Source organism: Rutilus rutilus, assembly GCF_951802725.1.
Source record: "Rutilus rutilus genome assembly, chromosome: 2".
NCBI lineage: Eukaryota > Metazoa > Chordata > Actinopteri > Cypriniformes > Leuciscidae > Rutilus > Rutilus rutilus.
This window is the reverse complement of record NC_140210.1, coordinates 6549421-6565179: the sequence shown is the minus strand read 5'-3', so window position 1 is coordinate 6565179 and position 15759 is coordinate 6549421. Positions and strand designations below refer to the sequence as shown.

General features: G+C 38.3%; 1 protein-coding gene across 1 annotated transcript in view; it reads right to left on the bottom strand.

The window, feature by feature from the left end:
- Positions 1 to 10831: 10831 nt before the first annotated feature.
- Positions 10832 to 15759, bottom strand: part of erbb4a (erb-b2 receptor tyrosine kinase 4a) — a 173303-nt gene continuing 168375 nt past the window's right edge. Inside the window, exon 27 of the mRNA XM_084401932.1 lies at positions 10832 to 14030. Within this exon, the coding sequence (XP_084258058.1) occupies positions 13177 to 14030 (854 nt within the window). The 3' untranslated portion in view covers positions 10832 to 13176. The remainder of the gene's footprint in view (positions 14031 to 15759) is intronic.

Here is a 15759-nt window from a genome sequence, read left to right as displayed (position 1 = left end):
CGGAGTCACTGGGACTTGGAGCGTGCCGTGTTGCCATGCCCACCTCGGGACTCGATCGCGAAGCCAAAGCTGAAGCGGTCTCATCTGAAGCAATCCGAGCGGTGTTACTGCAGCTTCGGATGCCATATGCCCCAGGAGCCTCTGAAATAGTTTCAGTGGAACCGCACTCTTGTCCTCGAACTGGCGAAGACAAGTCAGCAGTGACTGCGCACGCTCGCTTGTAAGCTTCGCGCACATGGCGACCGAGATGATCTTCATACCGAGAAAAGAGATCCTCTGCACGGGGCAGAGTTTGCTCTTCTCCCAGTTGACCTGATGGCCCAGACGAGCTAGGTGCCGGAGCACTAGGTCCCTGTGTTCGCAAACCTGGTCTCGAGAGTGAGCTAGGATCAGCCAGTCGTCGAGATAGTTCAGGATGCGAACCCCGTGTTCCCGGAGGGGAACAAGGGCTGCCTCGACGACTTTCGTGAAGACGTGAGGAGACAGGGCTAGCCCGAATGGGAGAACTGCGTACTGGTATGCCCGCCCCTCGAAAGCAAACCGAAGAAACGGTCTGTGTCGAGGTAAAATGGAGACACTGAAGTAGGCGTCCTTCAGGTCGATCGCTGCAAACCAATCCTGCGGCCGCAATCCTGCGGCCTACCATCTCCTGTGAAAAACTGGTTGCCAACCCTGAGCAGCCCGTCTCAGGGGCGCCGCTTAGCCTGGCGTTTAGCGGGGCGCGGGCCGGAGAGGGCTGTGGCGCCTTCCTGCGGCTTCCTCCACGACGCGGCCCGGGTGGAGGCTGCTGCTGGGGCCGTGCGGGAGGGGCGGGAGTTGTTATAACAAGATGTTATGGAAAATAGCCCAAAATCTCAAAATTAACCAGTGCCTGAAAAAAAAAAAAGTCTGTAGTGTTTTCCCCAACCTTGATTATTGTCCATCAAAGGCAATGTTTCACCACAGTTTTTTTTTTTATTCCACCTCAGGAGGACAGTGGTGAAGAAACCAGCTCATAAACACAAATTACAGAACTTTCCAGAGACTATGGACTTATTACCGGCTGGGTAAACTACGTTTAGAGATGCTGTCTGATTCATTTTGTTCTGCACTTTTTTTCCCCTACAAATAAGGAATGTGAAAGATTGGAAAACCGAGGAGAAGATTTTCAGTAAATAACTTAAATTGCTGTCTGTCCATCACACAAAGCTATCATATGACTTCAGAAGACTTGTACACAAGTTATACAGTCTACTTTTATGATGTTTTTTTGTTGTCATTTTTGGAGGTACAGTACTGGAGGTCAGCACTGACTTTCATTAGGGAAAGGAGCAGCATGAGCAATCTGCTAAATATCTGCTTTTGTGATCCACTGAAGAAAGTCCTACAGGTTTTGGAAGACATTTTTGAGTGCATTTATACCTTTAACAGATATCACTGTTCAATGCTAATCTATCAGACTGCTAATCTAGAAATCATTAGATCAATTCAACAAGAACAAGCCTACAATGGAGTTCTTAATCCAGACAGTGAGACTGACACTGTATATGCACAAATAATGCATCAAAACCAATTTCTAGACAGGGCTGTTTGTGTGCATGTGTTTGTGCCAACTGGCAGTCATAAATAACCTCAGGCAGGCTTTCATTTTCTCATCCTTCTCCAAAGTAATGTCAGCGCATGTGTTGGATTTGCCTCTAATTAAAACATGCCCGTCAAAGAAGTGCCAGCGATTGTTTACCCTTATTGAAATTAGCTGCCCCAGCCTTCCATGGGACTTCCTGTCAGAAGCATAATTATCCAACACAAGTACATTTTGGAAGACATAATTCCAATGCTATCAAGTTACACTGGCACCCCAACCTAGTCATCCCAAACAAAAGTTACCACTCTGCATTCCGATCAGCCTGTTCCTCAAAAGTCCCATCAAAGTGAAAAGTCCCTTGGCCACACACTGTTTGAAAGCTAAATGTATGAATTGTCTGGGTACCTTAGAACGATGCAGTATAATTTACCTTTCTCTCTTCTGTTCTGTTTTCATCATGCCATTCCAAACTTCTAAGCACTTCGACACTTTCAAAATCAACACAGTTTAGTTAATAGTGGAATAGTTGTAGTTGTATAAAGCTACTAAGATTTCTTACTAAACCCAAATAAAACACAAACAATGGACAATTTTTGGTTTGGTAAGATCCCTGCATATTTCGCTCAGTTTTAAGAAACACTAAGTTTGTATATGTACATGGAACGACATTGGGTAACACTTTATTTTACAGTGTCCCTGTTACATATGTTACTTACCATAGTAATAACAATAAATGATGCATAATTACATGCAACTAACCCACAACCAAATCCTAATCCTACCCTAACCCTATAGTAAGTACATGCAGTTAATTATTATTACTCAGTACTTAAATATATTATTATTACCTTTATTTAACCAGAAAAAAAAAAACTCATTGAGATTAAAAATCTCTTTTCCAAGAGCGTCCTGGCCAAGACAGGCAGCAGCACAATTAACAGACATAAAAACATATAACATATAACATCAACATATAACAATTTATGCCAGTAATAAATAGTTATGAAGTCATAAAATCAAAGTTTCATATATATTATCACAAGCGATAAACAACAGCAAGGATCGTCCGAATAGTCAGTCATAACATCTACAGCCAGTTTGTGTAGCCTCCATGTCGTTTAAAAGTAATTTAAAATCAACCAATGAAACCGGCTCCTTAAGATTCAGGACATTTTGCAGTATATTTTGTGTATAATTACACTGTAACAATGACACCTTTAAATAAAGTGTAACCCGACGTTGTATATGAAATGTGAATTATACATGGAAACCAGTGGTCAATAAAAAAATATGCTTCAATCTGCAATATGCCTCAAAAGATTTCACAATGCACTTTGCCCGAGGACCTCAAGATTTCTCTTAAGCAGCTTTTGAATTTCAAGTAACTTTGCAACTTTGTCAACTTATTTTACTAACCCGAACCCGAACCCGAACCCGAACCCTAACCCTAACATTACAGTCTACTAACAGTCTGGTACAGTCTACAAATACTTTAAAGAGTTAGTTCACATGTAATTGGAAAGTTCCTTATACTTAGTATGTTTTGTCTAAAGTGTTTTTTGTCTAACCATCAAAAGTGTACAGGACCGTTCACACTATCATTCTGTTTATTATAAGCATGCTGCAGTTTTGTCTTCTGCCAATGCTTGAGCTCTTTAAAGCAGGATGGAATCTGATTGGCTGTCAATGTTTTTATCATCATCTGGGGGGAAAAATCCTTCTGAAACAGATTCCAACGATATCTTTCCTCTGTGCTGTTATCATTATTGTTGTGGTGTGGACTTTGCTATCTTTTTATATTTAGAATGATTTAAAACTACATCTTTATCTTTATCGTTGTAGTTATCGTCCTTGGTGTGAACACTGGCCTAAAGTAAAAAAGGCCAACCTCTCTGATTTTCTAGTCAAGACGTGGCTCAATCTCTCCATATCCACATATAATGTTTCATCCGCCAATCCAAACATTTAGAAAGTAATCATGCATGCTTGTATTATTGATTAGAGGTTTGTTCAAATCCCTAACCTTAAGTATAAGCATCATACTCGCCTTAGCAAATGCTGCTTAAGTAGTGTTCGATTAATGGCAACAGATGCACTGAACATCATATCAAGGAGGGTCAGATGACAGGCTTCATTTAAGACTGAGACTTATACTAAGATCACAGGAGACAGATCAGACGCCACATGTGAGAGAAACCAGCATGTGAGACACCAGCCTGCCTTCAAAACCATTAATCGCTTTAATATTTATTGTTCAACTGGATTTGCGTTAATTGACTGTGGTTTAGAATCCGCAGAATCTGGGCAAATGAGAGCTGTCGCAGCGGCGGTTGATGCACAAAAGAGGATTTCATTATGTTCTTCATTAAGCTGAAATTCAAAAGTTGTGCGAACAAATGGAAGAACAGAAAGAAAGAGCACTGTCAGTCTGAGAAAAGAAACCAATAAAATGAAAGAAGCAAGGCTTCTATGCATGGCTGGATTTGAGAATGAATTCAGTTTAATTTGTGCAAACCTTCCATGTAGAACTCTACATATTCATATTACAATATACATAGTTCTGAAAGCGTTAAAACATTGCTTGAAGTACATTTACATACATTAAAAACAATATTTTTCATATTAATATCGTTATTATATCGTTACATCATATATTTTATTGCAGTCGAATTTAAAGATTAGCCAGTATGTTACAAGTTTTTCATCTGATTTTAAGTTCTCAACAACAACAAGAAGTATATCATACATCTTACTCGAACACAAACAGTTACATGGTTAGGTTTTTATTTGCATTTACTTTTTTTTTTTTTTTTACCAGTTGCAAACCACTGTGAAGACAACAGTGTTCAATAATTACATGTTCAAAAGATTTGGGTCGGATGAAGATTTTTTTTATTACGTTTTTGAAAGAAGTCTCTTATTCTCAACAAGGCTACATTTATTTGGCCAAAAATACAATAAAAACAGTAATATTGTGAAATATTTTTATTTTTTTTACAATTTAAAGGGAACCTATTATGCTCCTTTTTACAAGAGGAAATATAAGACTCAAGTGTCCCCATATTTGAGTGGAAAGAAAAAAACGCTGTTTTCGTGCATGTATCTTTAAATGCAAATGAGCTGCTGCTCCCTGCACCCTATCACGAAGAGGGCGGAGCCTTTACAGCTCGTGCCTCGGATACGCCAAAAACTAAAACATCTTTTTGGTTTTGATTATCTCTATTGCGCTCAAGCTTACGTGACATTGCAGTTCTTCATCATCATAAAAGTTTATTATCTGCATGCGTTTTGATATATGGTTTTCTGAGCGCACAAACCCAAAGCACACGCACAGAAAGCTGGCTCATCCCGAGTGCTTATGATCTTATTGCGCTTAAACTGTCAAATACACACAAGGTTGTCAAAAACACAAAGTTCACAAACACCGTCGCTTATGTCTGTGAATGTAAACGGCAAGTAAAAAAATCACATGTGTATATTAGATCTGTGTAGATCTAGCGTAATATACAGTACCTACTGCTAAATATGCTGTTAATCAAACAACAAAAGTAAATCACACTTTGATTCTGAACCACAACAATAATTATTAATATAAAATAAATAAATTAAAATAAGATTTGAGTTGACACTAATGGACCGGGACAGCATGAATACAAAAGCAGTTGTTTTTTTCCACCGAGTTCACTTTTGGATCTGACATGCACAAGACCTTCAATGTGTCTCTTTGCTGGTAAGAGTCTCAGAGGATGAGATGTGTGGCAGAATCTCTCTCTCTCTCTCACACACACAGACAGAGAGAGATCCACTGAGAATTAATCTGATTAATTGGTCTGACTGTGTTTGGAAATGTTTTGTGGCCACTGCACACCAGGGAGAACCAGCACTGACCAGACACACACACGTTTTCATTTTGGGCATGACATAGGCATGATGATTTTTACATTGAATATTCTTTCCACAAACCCTAAATCTTCCCATCACAGAAAACCGTCTGCATCTTTACACTTAAACGAATATTGCCATCCTTGTGTGTCGCCATGACGTAGGGTATAACTAAACCACACACACACACACACACACACACACACACACACACACACACACACACACACACACACACACACACACACACTTCCTGGACTTAACTGCTAGAATCTCTCACTGTGTCTCATTAATAATACAGCTTCCGTACAGTTTCACCTTGCCAGGAGGAAAGTGTTTCATCATGGTGGGTGGTGCTAAGGGAAGACACAGGGGAGCATAACTGTGTTTGCAGGTGAGTGTGTGTGAGGACACGTACAGGTTCTCCAAAGCACTGGCCGACAGCTTGAATGTCATTGAATGTTCACTATACAAGGTTTAGTTCCCTTATTTAAAGTATTTAGTGAAATTTTATTTGGTGCTGTAATTTTTTTTATATGAGCCTTTCGTCCAGCACTCACATTCTCATATTAGCTGGTATTAAAGAACTGATAGTTCAGCAGAAAAAAAAGAAAATAATATCCTGTCATTTATTCACCCTTGTGTCATTCTTCTACCAAACTGTGCTATTTTTTGTTCTACTAAACACTAAGTATGCGTGTATAAGTGCTTCTTCGGCTATTTAAATGTTATTTAAAGATGGACATAAAGGCAAAGTTTAAACCCTTGTTTTAACGCAGTGCTTGATTGACAGGTAAGTAGGCGATCATTTGCTGCTGTTTGACTGCATGAACGTTCTCGATATAAAAGCAATGTCACATGCATTTCTAACCGCCTTTGGATGTTGTTGAAAATGGACAAACTCAAAACGTTTTGGACACCACTGGACACCACGCATCTTGTATTTAGCATTGTGTGCATCTAAAGCATCTTAATCCCAAGTGTAAACAGGGCTTAAAACAGATCCAGTTCTGTTGTTCACACTTGTGCTCTGAATTGTATTTGGACTTTTGGTGTGAATGGATTTTGAAGCAAAATGAACCCTAATTAGCATAAGAGTTGACCAAAAATGTCTTCTTTTGTGCTTGCGCAGAGCTTTTACTCTGAATGGCACGCTTGTCTAACTCTTTACAATGTCTCAGTTGCTTAAACTCCTCCTTTACTAAAACACATTTCCCCTCTAATCCAATTTCTTACTATTGTGAGCGAACAGCACATCAAACTCCCTACTGAGGGCATAAAGCACAGCCATGATGGTTTCGAAGAACATCCTTTTGAAGAGCCAGTAATCCAAGGTCACACATCGTCACCCCCACCTCCTCACAGAGAGTTTGATGGGAAAACAGCAGAGATATTTCTGCTGCAAAGTGACGGTTGTGCTCTCACTGTCACCTACGTGGGGTGCACATTTTTACAGACAAACACACACGAGGCTCTGCCTCAAAGCCCTAATAAGATTAGGATAATTCAACACGTTTTACTATTTTAAATATTAAAGGGGTGGTTCACCCAAAAATGAAAATTCTGTCATCATTTACTCACCCTCAGGGAAGCCGATGAAGCACCCTGAACCGTGACACCATTGACTTCCATAGTGACTATGGAAGTCAATGGCTACAGTCAACTGTCTGGTTACCAACATTCTTCAAAATATCTTCTTTTGTGTTCAACAGAAGACAGAAACTGATACAGGTTTGGACCAACTTGACAGTGAGTAAATGATGACAGAATTTCCTGTGAACTATCCCTTTAAACACATACAACAATGTTTTTAACAAGAAGCACATAAGACAACCACAATTACACCTGGTAGTAGTAATTTCACCTAAAAGTTAACATTCTGTCATCATAGCACCCTCATGTTGTGCCAATTTATTATTATATTGCAATATGTGCAATGGTACTGCAGAAATCACCATGGTACTAACAAGTTTTGTTATTGTTAACTATTAAACAAATGGTAAAAAATGTATATTTTGAATTAAAAATAGTTTTTTTTATTACAAATATTTTATTAAAAATAATGCCAAACTAAAATAAATTAGATTATTTATTTTTTTTACAACTTGAAATTACTTAAAAATGTAAATTAGAACTGAAATAAAAAAAAAAGAATAAAGCTAAATAGAAATATAAAAAAACACACAAAAGTAATAAAAATGACTAAGGCACATACATTTACAAAAACTTAAAACTATAATAAAATTAAAACTAAAAATAGAAAAATGAAAGCTATTTTAAATGACTACAAGTATATAAATAATACTAAAAAAAGCAAGCACTAACATTGTATGTGTCCAAAATTCCATGCTATTACATGAACAATAAATCATGATAACACAAATCATGTTTAACATAATCATGTTTTCAGCACTGAATAAACATTGTCTTGACTCCATCAGCCATCTTGAATTAAAAAGTTCACAAACTTGTTTTAATGCATTGAAGAATTGCTTTATCCTCAATGCATTGAAATTCCCCTTCACAAATAGGTTATTTGATTGGTAATAAATAGCATGCATGTGATGCCAAATCATACTGTCTATGTAGGGAGCTCATTAGGGTTTGGGACAGAGCCACAGTTTTGGTGATACTGTGTTCTCATCCTCTGTTTCTCTCCTCTGGAATTCCCTCTCTCCCTAATCACTTCACACAACTGCCACTTTTAAACGCACGCTCATTTATTACAGGTCACCAACACAAAAGGAGACATTTAAAAGGACAAAGAGGCTCAGCCGGCACGGCGCATGAAGATCATCATACACAATGTACCGAGCGAGACAGAAATGTCTCTCTAACTGATCCTGTCAAATAAACATACATCACTGGAGCGCAGGACGAGTTACAGACCCTGAATGCATGAGCAATAATAAAAGCAACATTTGTCTTAGCAAGCTAAACACTATGGTATTTTGGTTAAAACTATGGATCCATTTTTTTGATGCTGAGATAGAGAGGACACAAAAGCATTTTTACACTGAGGGGAATGACATTGGTTGTAGTAAACCTCCATGTGCTGACAGTTTGATTCATTTACTTCCTACACAGATCAGTAAGCTGAAATACTAATACTGCAGTCTGGAAGACATAACAATGGTTAACCGTTTCTTTTTCAAGAAATCAAGATGAGCGAGAACAAGAAAAAGTGCCATCTGCCTACTTCACCTTTCCACAAGGAGACAGCTAGTGAAGCGGCACCTGACGTTTCCCATTTCCAGGACACGCACATTTCATCACTTCCTCAACACAAATCGGCACAATGCCAAATGATTCTGTCTCATTATATCAGCAGGAACAACTTAAAATACTCCGTCATTTATGGTCAGATAAGAGTAAGACATTGATCGTAAACTGTAAAGGGTCTGGCTTTTTTTTGTGTACACTCAATAGAAACAAAACATTGCGCTTTTGTAAAATAAAGAAAACAAACAGGCTGCCGCTTTCTCCTGTCATGGTTTTCTTTCCGTGAAGCTTGTGGAGCGGATCACAAAAGTTAATCGAAACTCAGCATACATGAAGCAAGCTCTTGCGTGCCATCTGAACTCTTGTTTTGGGTTGGTGCATAGATCATCTCTTCTTCTTCTGCTCTTTTTCCTGTTGTGGCGATTAGCAAACAGCGTTGCATTACCGTGAGCGCCTCCTTCTGGATTGGAGTGTGGATCGCCTGTGACTGACTGAATTCGTCGTCTGACTGTATGCAGTCATGTAGCTAACGTGACGGCTCGGGACGAATACATGTACCGTTACACCCCTACTATATTTTGTCACAGGACAAAAAGGTACCATTTTAAAGGTGCAGTCTGTAAGAATGACTAGTGGTCGAAATAGGTACTGCAGTCCAAATTCTAAATATCAGAGATCGTTGTTTCCCCCGCCCCCTCCTCCTCAGACTCGACACTCACGTGGGTTGCTAGTTTGAGGACACGCAACAGGAACGAATGCATCTGACGACGGAAGCCAAGGAGACTTACAGACTGTAAGTTGATGAGTTGATTTATCTGCGTTTTAATATGCTCTCGTTCATAGAGCTTTTTAGATGGATATCAAGGCTTTTTAGGTTGTGTGGAATCTGCACTCTCTGACCCAATTTGTTTGCCCGTTTCCAAGGCTGTAATACGCTGTGTTTCCTGCCAACTCGCATCCCGAAATACTATTGGGTGAACTGGCAGTGGGCGAGATCACACAGACCAAAACGAAAACCGACTGACAACATGGAACGTGTAAAATAATAAGTAAAATAACTGGCTGTAGAAGTGTTTTTCAGAGAAACGAGTACGTGAACTTAGCATGTTTCCTAAATATCTGCAAACATATTATGGTATTTGTATGCTTTAGTAGAGTTACATACAGCACCTTTAAATACTCTACTGGTAAATCTGTCCTTTTCATTTCAATACATTAGTTGAAAATCTGTCCTTTTCCATTCCAATAACTTACTACAGTTGTAATTAAAATTATTCAACCCCCATTTCGCATGGCAGAACTCCAAGACGTACACCACTACTGACCCAAACGCAGAAAGTAAAGTCAACTCCACTTTGCTCAAAATCATATAAATAAGCAACAGAAGTTTTGTGATTTTGTTCTGTGGAGTGATGAAACAAAACTGGATCTGTTAGGCCCTATGGATCAGCGGTATGTCTGGAGGAAGAAGAATGAAGCATCTGCTGTAAAGAACACTCTGTCAGTTAAGCATGTTGGGGCTCAGTGATGCTCTGGGGCTGCTTTACATCCTCTGACACCGGAAACCTGAAGCGTGTGGAAGGCAAGATGGATTCACTGAAGTATCAGGAATTCCTAGGAGAAAATGTAATGCCTTCAGTGAGGAAGCTGAAGCTTAGGCGTCATTTGATCTTCCAACAGGACAATGATCCCAAGCATCCCTCTAATTCCACCAAAGCTTGGTTGCAGAAGATGTCCTGGAAGATTTCACAGTGGCCATCACAGTCATGAACTCCATAGATAATCTCTGGTGGGATTTGAAGAAGGCGGTTGCAACATGCAAACCCAAGAATATTAATGAACTGGAGGCCATTGCTCATGAGGAACGGGCTCAGATTCCTCAGAAACACTGCCAGAAGCTGGTGTCTGGATATACATCTTGTTTGCAGCAGGTCATAACAGCAAAAAGCTGTTCTACTAAGTACTAAACAATGCTTGCCATGAAGGGGGTGAATAATTTTGAGACTGCAGAAGTCATTAAAGGTTGCCTTTTCAGTTGAATTTGGGGAAACCACTTGAAACTTTTGTTGTGTTGAGCAATTTCAATTACTTTTGTTTGATTTGTTCATTGCAAACAGCTGAAAGTCTGTACATTTTACCAATAAACCTGATTTGCAATGGGGGTTGAATAATTTCGATTACACTATATATCAATTAAAACAATAGTAACTTAAAAATAAAACAAAAAGAAAGAGGTGTCTGAAACAATAAAGAATCTCAAAAACTGGTGGTTGGCAATATTCAGTCTGATGTCATTACAGTACTTGTTTGTAAAGGCAAGTTGATCGATTACACCTGAAAAGTGTGATGAACAAAGTGGTGATTGTACATTGCAACAACAAAATACCCTCATGTCACACTCTGGAACGAATATGTTCAAAATTTCAAACAAGAGCTTTATTGTGTCATTCCATCAAATAGAATTACAACAGGGATGAGATGAATCTTTTGCAAACCAAAACAAACAAAACAAAATACAAGGCAAAGGAAAAAAACAAAACAAAAGCCAAACAAATCTAGCTACATCTCCCATGGCTGTTCAGTCGAAAGCAAATCAAAGTCTCATAATATCAGCATGGTACGTTTAGGACCAAATTTGCACAGTCACAACTTCTTATTTGCTATGACACTCTGACATAAGCAATGACAAAATGTCCATCACAGTTTATAAAACATATGAACAGTTTCTCCCTGGCCACAATACGGTCACACTCTCACTGAGAGCAGGATACAGTTCAGACAAAAGTATTTTCTGTCACAGTACATTGAAAAATTCTCCATTGGAGATCAGTAGTTTATTTGAGTTTGTATCGTGCCCTCCGTTATCTGTAATATTGCCTTCTAGATAGAATACATCAATCTTGCCGTTAAATTCATGAATTGATTAATTAAATACAACAACATATTTTCAATACATGGTTCCCAGTGAGTCTATTTGCACATGGATGGCTCAGTAATGAATGGTCAAATTGGTTTCACATATGTACAGCAATTGAAGATTGAATGGGCATGTCCATCGGTGCTTTTGTGCCACTGAGGAAGGCACTTATTTCCCGTTAGCTCAAGAAGCGGTATGTGAGTCCCATGTGCTCTTTCTCTGCCTGTATCAGATTTGTTGGTTCTTATATACGAGTACAAAATTGGGGGACATGGGCAAGATCTTTAAAAAACATGAAGAGCATCACTGAAAATAAACAGTCTCCAACCAGTGTAGTCCATTAATAAATCCACAACGGTAAAAGAGAATGCATCATTTTACAATCCACAACGTTGTCTCATTCACATAAAAGAGTTACCCCAATTATCTTGTAGGCGCTCCTAGATACGCGTCCGTTAGTTTAAAACGGAAGAGAAAATAGCTTACGGCATCAACAGCAACAATACAGGATGTGGTCAATAAAGACAGTTGGTTTAAACCTACGACACCAGAAATAAACTGTCCGTTTCCTTTGATAAAACCACAAGAGCAAGTGTTTTTTCTTACCATCGGGGACTCTACCATTATGTCAAGTTGGCCACCAGTTTCCACAAAGTCACTGTGAACTTCCTAACTGTAGGAGAATCAGTCAGAGGTGAAAATTAAAGGGACAGTTCAACCAAAAATGTCAATTCTGTCATCATTTACAGTTTCATGTCATTCCTAACCCATAAGTATTCCGTTCATCTACAAAACACAAATGCATATGAAACCTGATAGATTTCTATCCCTCTATTGAAAGTCCATTGCACCAACTCTTTGATGCTTCAATCGAGCAGTTACCTGTAAATCCAATCTCCTAAAGAGACACGATCGCTTTATGTAATGATTTAATTTAATATTTTATTCACATATAAACAAAGATCCATGCACATACATAGAGCACATTACATATGGTAAATGGAATGTCTTTATAAACTTTTTATTAACTCTTTATGAAGTTTTGGTGTACACTGAAAGAAGTTAAATGACTGTTTAATCATGGTTTTGTTCAGTTTAGCTAAAATCAAATAACAATTCCCATAGAAAAATATATAAAAGAAACGATTTTGCTTAAATAGTATGTTTGCTTGAGTGTTGATGTGCAAAACACATTTGCTGACTGCAGACTGGGTTTATTGGAGTATTTTTATTTTAGTGCAATGGACTTTCAATGGAAGGACAGAAATCTCTCAGGTGTTTTTCAAAGATGTCTTTGGGTTTGGAGTGACATGAGGGTGAGCAAATTGTGACAATTCAAATTTTTGGTGAACTATCCCTTTAAGGGATATCCATCTCCATTCTGATTTGTTGGAATGGAAAAGATGGAATAGCTTTTGGAATAGTTTAGAGGCACTTTGGTTGGTCGGTTTTCCTTTTAAAGTCCAATAAGTCTCCTTCCTGAATTCTTCTGACAGAAACACTGATGGTAGGAGTTTTCCTGTACTTCAGTAATTCCAATTTAACATATGGTGCTGGTAGAAGAATCTGGCTCTCCACAACGACTGTGACGTTACACTACTGTATTCCTGTGCCGGTACGGTGGAGGTGGCAGAACTGGTCTCTTGTTAAACTCAGAAAGATACTCAGGGTTGTCAGCCACAGCGATGCGACTTCGGATGCTATGCCTGTAGAGGTGTTTGCCTTTGTACACTTGCGTTGGGTCTTGAGGGTTTTGTTGGGTCACCTTGGGCGGTAGACTATGCTGCCAGTAGTCAGGATTATCAAAATTCTTCTTCGACTTCCTGTCGACCATTACAGTCCCAGTATGACCCGTTTGAAGCATGTTACCTGGGTAGACAAGGTGGCCGGGAAGGCCGGATATACTTTTACTTGTGACTGCGGATTTCACCACTTGAGCCGGATGGGTAGAATGGATGGACTGACTTGCCAGACAAGGTTGGATTTGTTGGCTGACGATGGAGATTTGGGTTAATAAGGAAGGATTGCCAGACATGCTGGAGGAATTGGATTCGACACCGTGCGGCGACTGGGAATGCTGGCCATTTTGGCTCATTGATGTCGTGTGGGGGGGCTGAACAGGTGGAACGGCGAAATGAACATGTGTTCCCTGGCCATGGTGATGGGCTTTCCCAGTTTGTGTGGAGAGGATAACGTGGCTGCTTGCGGTGTTGGCTGCTGTGGTCATCTGTAGTGGGATGGAAGATCCATTTTTTCTCATAATCTCCTGGTTCATCCCACTAGTGTTGTTGTATGTGTTGAGGTAAAGGGGTTCGTTGATATACTCATCCTCACCCTTGGATTTCCTATCAGGGGTGCTGTGGTAACCCGGGTTGTCCAGTGCATTAATATTTCCATTTTTCCGTTGATTTACAAAAGGATTCTCCTCGACAGGACTAAGATGGTCTGTAGATAAAAAAATATATATAATAATTAAACCTACAATGTAAAAAGCATGATAAAAGCTACATACCGAATAAAGAATCATTGCCATTTGCCACAAATAATTACCAAAGTAGTATACTCTAGATTTACAATAGTATACACCAGTGTTATTTTTACAGTCATGTTTCACATTACTTATTGTAATAACACTAACTGGGTAATAACTAGGTACTAACCCTGAATCTACCCCTAAACCTTAACTTAACCCATGTAGTTACCTTATATTACTTATAGTACTTTTGTGGGTGAGTACAGTACACTGTAAGCATATGGAAAGTACACATACTGCAACTTTTTTTTATTATTATTTATATACTATTATATTATTTATTAATGTTTTGAATTTGCTTATTTTTTCTACTTCTAGTTTTAATTTATTTTATTAGTAATTTTGTCATGTGCTTGTTAATTTTGTTTCCATTATTGTTCATATTTAGCTTAATTTGTAGTATAATATAATATCGAATAGTATAATTTAGTATTTGAATAATTGTAGTACTTTTTGCCACGGCAACAGTTCTATAATTTTTTTTATGTTTAAGTTTGTAATTGTTGTTTACTTCAGCTTTATTGCAATTAATGAACTTTTTTTAACAGTTTTAGTTAACAACACTGATATACACCTGTCATACTGTTTACATGCACAAGCACATTCCAATATCAATCAGAAATATGTAAGATAAATTTTTACTTAATTTTAGGGAATCACAAATTAGCCAGATTAAGCCAATTGTCCAGCTTCCGGAAATCTAAATAAGATATACTGTATGTTTGTATTAATCCGTATCTTGGGTCATGTAAAACACCTAATTCAACATAAATCACCTGTAACTGAGTAACTTGCAATACATGTAGCACAGTGCATGTACAAACAAAGACAATTCTGAGTGAGATTATATACAGAACTATTAAAGAAACATGTTTTTTGGAGAAAAGAGGAGACTCAAAACATTTTACAAATGTTAAAAGGAACATTGTGGCCTACATTTGTACGAGTCTCAAGACCTACATTTAACAGTTCATTGCACTCTTGTGTGTTATTGTTGAGAAAATGAATGAGAATTAATGAGTTGATTAAATTACTGTTCGCATAATAAAAATGCAGCATAATAAATGAGTGAGCGACCGTCTCTAGTATTTCCAGAAGTGAACATCAGTTTTAGTTTATTCTGAAAATGCTGATCACACATGCACAGGAATATTCATACAGATGTGGAGCATGTGAACATCTTCAGAATAAAGGCTTAAACAGAACATAAAACTTTATTGAAAATGATGAAAATACGGTCACCAAAAGCAGCGACACTACCTACTTAGCCACAGTTTCCGGTAGCTGTTTTTAGCTTTACCAGTAAAAAGCTGGTGTACTCCAACAGCAGTGTAGCATGGCCGCAAGCTATTTATTGATTTTCTTCACTGATGTTTTTGTCATATTGTATTACACATTTCAAATCTGCAATCTCTAGAGTAACATTACTGAACTGACGTCTTCAGACAATGCATTTCATTTAAACTAAAGCTTGTTTTTAGCTTTGTTAGCTGTATTTAATGTACAAATGTGCAAATTCTTAGAAACTTCACTGTTTTTACCATTGATAATAATAATAAATGTTTCTTGAGCACCAAATTATCATATCATATGATCATGATTATCATGAAGGATTTCTAAGGATCCTTTGACGCTGGAGAC